At 39.9% G+C, this 6,873-nt stretch overlaps 1 protein-coding gene across 1 annotated transcript; it reads right to left on the reverse strand.

The window, feature by feature from the left end:
- Positions 1-1,062: 1,062 nt before the first annotated feature.
- LOC143962073 (uncharacterized) lies at positions 1,063-4,172 on the reverse strand. The gene is made up of 2 exons (XM_077471406.1): positions 4,031-4,172; positions 1,063-3,006 (listed from the first exon to the last, which is right to left on the reverse strand). The coding sequence occupies exons 1-2, from the start codon at positions 4,040-4,042 to the stop codon at positions 1,063-1,065; spliced, it is 1,956 nt and encodes a 651-aa protein (XP_077327532.1). The 5' UTR covers positions 4,043-4,172.
- Positions 4,173-6,873: the final 2,701 nt, after the last annotated feature.

Here is a 6,873-nt window from a genome sequence, read left to right on the forward strand (position 1 = left end):
AAGTTTGCCAGTTTTTTTGGGGGTAAATTGGGGGCCTCGGCTTATATTCGGGTCGGCCTATACTCGAGTATATACGGTATATTTTCAATGGACTCTGTAATGTTATCTGTAACCTAAATATGTAGAAACTGTTTTAAGTACACATGTTGCATCTTCAGATTGGTTGTAATGCTGGGAACTCTCCCTTGCATCAAAAAAGAATTCGGTATATTGGATTGTACAATATTTTTTATTGTATTCTATTCTTCTCTCGTAGTTTCATAGTTATTAAAGTTGAATAAAGACACCAATTAAGCCAATTAAATTAAAGCCAATTAACCTACCTGCATGTCTTTGGTTTGTGGGAGGAAACCGGAGTACCCGGAGGAAACCCACGCAGGCACAGGGAGAACATGCAAACTCCAGGCAGGTAGTGTCGTGGTTGGGATTTGAACCAGCGACCCTTCTTACTGCTAGATGACAGTGCTAACCACTACACCACTGTGCCGCCCAGAGCCCTGCTCTGCTCCATATAGCCTCTTCTCTCATGCGATCTTCATCCTTCTCTGTTCCATTTTTTCCCTTCTCTTCGTTCTTCTCGCTTCTCCTCTTCTTTTCTCCATTTAGCCTCCTCCCCCATTCCCCAGGTATGAAGGAGAGAGACCTTCCTTTCTCCCTCTCTTTCTATCTTTTTCCCCCTTACTTTCCCCCCACTCTTTCCCTCTCCTCCAACTATTACCCCCCTCATTCTCTTCACATTACTCATCTCTTTTTTCATCTCTTTTTTCTTCAGCCCCCTTCTTCTCGGCTCTTCTTCCCTTCTCCTTTGTTCTTCTCGCTTCTCCTCTTCTTTTCTCCATTTAGCCCCCTCTCTCTTAGGTAAGGGGGGAGATAGAAAGAGAGGGTGGAAAGGGGGTCTCTCACGCCTATGAGCATGTCCCCCTCTCTCACTCCTCTCCTCCCCCATTCCCCAGGTAAGAAGGAGAGAGACCTTCCTTTCTCCCTCTCTTTCTATCTTTTTCCCTCTTACTTTCCCCCCACTCTCCCTCTCCTTCAACTATCAACCCCCTCATTCTCTTCACATTAATCATCCCTTTTTTTCATCAGCCCCCTTCTTCTAGCCTCTTCTCTCATGCGATCTTCTTTCTGCTGCATCCACTGTTCTCTTAATTTTTTATCCCTTCTTTTTGCCTCTTCCTCTTTCAATTTGTCCTCCCTTTTCTGTACCTCTCTTTCCCATCTTTTCAGTTTTTCTCTCCTCTCCTCTGCTCTTTTACATTTATCCTCCTCTCTCTTGCGATCTTCTTCCAGCTGCTTCTCCTGTGCTGCTTTTCTGTTTTCCCATTTTCTCACCTGCTCAGCTCTGAATTTGTCCATCCTTCTCTGTTCCTCTTTTTCCTGTCTCTTTCGTTCTTCTCGCTTCTCCTCATCTTTTCTCCATTTAGCCTCCTCTCTCTTGCGGTCTTCTTCCAGCTGCTTCTTCTCTTTTGCTTTTCTGTCTTCCCATATTTGTGTCTGCTTATCTCTGAGTTCATCCAAGATTTTCTTTTCCTCTTCTTCCCTTCTCTTCTGTTCTTCTCTCTTTTCCTCTGCTTTTCTCCATTTAGCCTCCTCTCTCTTGCGATCTTCTTCCAGCCTGTTCTCCTCTTCTGTTTTTCTGTTTTCCCATCTTTGCGTCTGCTTATCTCTGAGTCTGTCCATTGTTATCTGTTCCCTTTCTTTCTCTTTCTTCCTTCCTTCTCTCTTCTCCTCTGCTTTTCTGCATTTAGACTCCTCTTTCTTGCGATATTCTTCCAGCAGCTTCTCCTCTTCTTCTTTTGTGTTTTCCCATTTTCTTGCCTCCCCATTTATGATTCTGTCCAGCCTTCTCTGATCTTCTTCTTCCCTTGTCTTCTGTTTTTCTCTATTCTCCTCTGCTTTTTTCCATTCAGCTTCTTCCCTCTTGTAATTTTCTTGCAGCCTCTCCTGCTCTAGTCTTTGCATCTTCTCTTCTCTTTTTCTGTTTTCCCATATTTCCGCCTCCTCAGCTTTTAATTTTTCCTCCCTTCTCTGTTTCTCCTCTTCCTTTCTCTTCTGTTTTTCTCTTGTCTTCCTCAAATTGGCTTCCTCCCTCTCAAAATCTTCTTCCAGCTGCTTCTTCTCATCTCTTTTTTTCTTGTCCCATTTGCGCTGCTCCTCATCTCTGAATTTTTCCTTCCTTCTCAGTTCCTCTTTATCCTTTCTCGTCTGTTCTTTTCTCCTCTCCTCTGCTTTTTTCCATTGAGCTTCCTCCCTCTTGCGATCATCATCCAGATGCTTCCTTTCTTCTCTTTTTTTCTGTTCCCATTTGCGCTGCTCCTCATCTCTGATTTTTGCCATCCTTCTTTGTTCCTCTTCTTCCTTTCTCTTCTGTTCTTTTCTTATCTCTTCTGCTTTTCTCCAAGTAGCTTCTTCGTACATGCGATCCCCTTCAAGCTGCTTCTTTTCTGCTCCTATTCTGTTTTTCCATTTTTTCGCCTCCTCATTAATGAGTTTTTCCTCCTTTCCCTGTTCCTCCTTATCCTTTCTCTTCTGTTCATCGATCTTCTCTTCTGCTTTTATCCAATTGGCTTCCTCCCCCTTGCGAACTGCTTCCAGCAGCTTCTTCTCTTCTCTTTTTTTGTTTTCCCATTTTCTCTTCTCCTCCTCTCTGCATTTTTCCTCCCTTTGCTGTTCCTCTTTTTCCTCTCTCTTTTGTTTTTCTCTCTCCTCCTCTGCTTTTCTCCAATTGGCTTCATCCCTCTTGCGAACTGCTTCCAGCAGCTTCTTTTCTTCTATTTTTTTGATTTCCCATTTTCTCTCCTCCTCCTCTCTGAATTGTTCCTTCCTTCTCTGTTCCTCCTTTTCCTTTCTCTTCTGCTCTTTAGCCCTCGCCTCTGCTTTTCTCTGTTTCTCTTTAGCCTCCTCTCTCTTGCGTTCTTCTTCCAACCACTTCTCCTTTACACTCCTTACTTTATCCCATTTGCTCGCCTCATCAACTCTCCTATAGTTGATGGTGTTCATTTTTCCCTATGAATGAAAAGAAGAAGATCAGCCTAAATTCATATTTAAAAGTTGCGTAACATTGGCATTCATTTGGATTTTGTTTTGTATGGTTTATTATATGATTGTGAAGTTTCTGAAAAAAATGTTCATATTTGATCTGCATTACATGAGGTGAATGTAAACTCATATTCTATTTCTGACTATGTTTGGCATCGTTCCTCGCTGTATACAGTTTTCTTAAAGTGTATGCTGAGCCACAACCTTTTGTTATAATTTTAGATAGTATAGGGAAGAGTTAAAACCCCTATGGAGTTTTTCTTTTTTTCCTGTGATCAGGAGATTTCTCATCACTTCTTGTCCTAGAGATGCAACGGGAAATTTGAGAAAATCTCTCTAAAATGAATGTAATTTCTATCTTAATTGTCACAGGATTGGGTGTCCCCATTTTAAGACTTTACCTCCCCAATTGCTCAGAATTTTTTAAATTACCACTCCTAAGCGGCAATACAGATAACAATAACAACTCAACACAGTGTCTAAATTCTCACCACTCTATACAAAAATTATAAACGTCTTCACATAGAATTTTAAAGGACAATTAAAGTCAAGAACAAACATTTAATATGTTGAAGTTAGATAGTCCTTAGATGTGATGGCTGCTTTAGTTTTCATTTTTCATGATTTTCAGCAAGTACAGAAAGTACCCGCTGACCTGTCAAAAAATGCTGTGAATAGACAGCATTATCAAATTAATCTTTCTTCTGTAAACTGCTAATTTTCCCATCTCCCATGTAATTGGAATAAACAAAGGCAGACATGTTTGTAGTCCTGCCTGGGTGGCAGCAATGAGTTCTTACATAGATACAGTGGAGGAGTGAGTATAGTCACCCAGGGACAGGAAATGCGTTCTTCACAGGAAGTGAAAATGTAGCGAAAAAGTCTGACCATATTAGGTCAATAATGTCAAGAGCCTTTGTTCTCCTTTGTGTATGTGCAGTTGTGAGTGTGAAGTCATATAAGAATAGTGAAAAAATATATAGATACTTACTGAATAGCTCATCTTGAAATTTGTCTCTGAAAACTCCAAATAAAATCGGATGCTCTTTAAGACAATGAATACGTTTCCCAAACGTTTACCAAACGCCTGCTAAACCTCAAATTTCTCAAATCTCAAAAAGTTGTCGGCCACTAAATCTGTAAAGATAGAAAAAGACAATATTTAGTAATAAATTCTTGTAACCAGACATCACACAAAGTCATTGACCATAACTACAACTAATGTTAAACATTAAACAACTACTGAACAAGAGCCACAGGCAAAGGTAGTAACGTCTTATGATTTTAACTGATTTTTAATCCCTTTTCCTTTAAAGATCCGCTGACCACCTATGATGATGGGATCATTTGTTTAAAAGTTGGGAGGTGTGGGGGGGGTATAGAGTGCCAGTAAACACCAATGATTGTGGGATCGATGTATTAAGGCCCCTTTCACACTGACACGTTTTTTCAGGCGCTACAGCGCTAAAAATAGCGCCTGTATAGCGGCTGAAAAAAGCGTCTCCTTTCACTCCAGTATGAAAGCCGGAGGGCTTTCACACTGGAGCGGTGCGCTAGCAGGACGGTAAAAAAAGTCCTGATAGCAGCATCTTTGGAGCGGTGTATTCACCGCTCCTACCCATTGAAATCAATATATCAATATATATATTGATATATTGATGTATTGATATATATATAGATATATATTGATATATTGATATTGATGATATATTGATATTGATGATATATTGATATATATATATATATATATATCAATATCAATGCAGCTATACCGCTGGCAAAGCGCCACTGCAGCGTGCTTTGCGGGCAGTTTTAACCCTTTTTCGGCTGCTAGCGGGAGTTAAAACCGATATAACGGCGGTAAAGCGTAAGTAAAAATACCACCGCTTTACCGCCGACGCCCGCACCGCCCCAGTGTGGAAGGGGCCTTAAGGTAAAGAAATGAGAGATAAAGGTAGCAAACCCAAACTCTCACTCTTCTTTCCTTCTTTTATATAATATAGTTATAAAAAAATATAATTCCCAATAATATGCTAGATAGAACCAGTGATGTCACTGCAGGGCTGAGGGAAAAGTCTTTTACTGCCCTTCCCCCACGGCGGAATAACCCTTTCACTTCCTTAGTGCAGGCTTTTCTACATTGGCTATGGCTGCTTTCTAAAGAAAACATACTCTAGGACTATTCCCAGCTTTGGATATCATGTACCGGCTTGCAGGTGATTTAAACTAAAAGATCAGTTGGAATCTAAAAATAGTTCAAATCACAGACTTGGCTGCTCCGCCCCCTTTTCTCCAATTAACTAATGTAATATAATGCAGTAATTGATCTAATATAATCATATCATTTGTGAAATGTTATGAATTACTGTGATAATGCAATGATGTTATTCATTAATATAATTAATGTAATTAGTGTAATGTAATTGAAAGAAAAATTGCCATATTGCAATAAATAATATTGTATGGAGGCTTTTCTACATAGACTATGGCTGTTTTGTAAGGAGAACATACCATAGAATTATGCCCAGCTTTGGTTTTCATGTACCGGCACCCTGCCCCCCTTTATACAAACACACACATATTCTACAATTTGTGCAGAGCAAAGCATGACCTACCTCCTCACACTCCCAGCAACAACTGACTCTGACAACAACTGGCCTCTCTTATATCTACTGCCGTTGCTATAGCAACTGCCAACTGCCACTCCTATACCAACTGCCAGAATCTTGGCATGTGTCCAAGACAATACCATATATGGGCATAGGAGTAAAGTGCCCAAGCCATGAGACCTGTGCAGTGCAATGGGGATATTAATGTAATGATAGAAATAATATAAATTGATGTCATTAATATAAACCATAACCAATGCTGGGAAGAGGGAAGGTCAAAGGGCACCACGTCCTAAATATATAGAATTTTTGTTTAGTATGGAAGCAGGACTTTCATGGTGCCAAGGGTAAATCAATGTTAGAAATTAATATTAAAAAAATTCAGGCAATTTAAACTAACATTTCAGTTAGGATTTAAAAATAATGCTGGCAGGTGATTTCATGTCCCTGTATATACAAAATATAACTGAATATTAGATACATTAATGTCTATCTGTCCATCCATATCTCATGTTAAAAATGAACTGCAAGACAAACTAGCATTTATTTTTAAATTCTTACAGTGGGGAAAAAAAAACTGACAGGCTGACCTGAGTCCAGGGAAAATGTAAAATCGTAGTCACATGACCAGAAATAAGGAGACTTAACCCTATCACTGCCAGAGCATTTTTTGCAAATATTTTTTTTTTTTATTGTTTACATGTTTAAAAAACTATTTTAGGCTTGAAGATGACATAAACCCCCCCAAATGTTATATATATTCTGAAAGCAGAGACTCTAGAGCAGCCTTTCTCAACCTTTTCAACACAAAGGAACACTGGTGGTCACTGGGAAGAATTACCTCCTTACAGATAGCTAAAAAGGATCAATGGGATAGGGAAATCTGTTTACATCTGCCGTTTCATAGAGGTGAATGGAGGGTTTGATTTAATTGGACAGAAAGGGGCCTTTCACACTAATGCAGTGCAGTGCACCTGTGTCTTTCCTGCGGATTAGCTACACTTTGCCATAGACTTCTATTATATCCTGCAGGTGTGGTGCACTTTCTGAAAGCTCACCAAACCCGCAGGTAATAACAGAAGTCTATGCCTCAGTGCAGGTAACCTGAAGGTGCACTGCACCTGCGGATCAGTTTGAAAGAAGCCCAGTAACCACTACACAGATATGCCCATGTATACACTGCAATTTTAGTAATAAACTGACCTTTATTAACCACTTCAATACA

Source organism: Lithobates pipiens, unplaced genomic scaffold (genome assembly GCF_037356315.1).
Source record: "Lithobates pipiens isolate NorthernLeopardFrog02 unplaced genomic scaffold, aLitPip1_a1.2 Scaffold_8, whole genome shotgun sequence".
Lineage (NCBI taxonomy): Eukaryota > Metazoa > Chordata > Amphibia > Anura > Ranidae > Lithobates > Lithobates pipiens.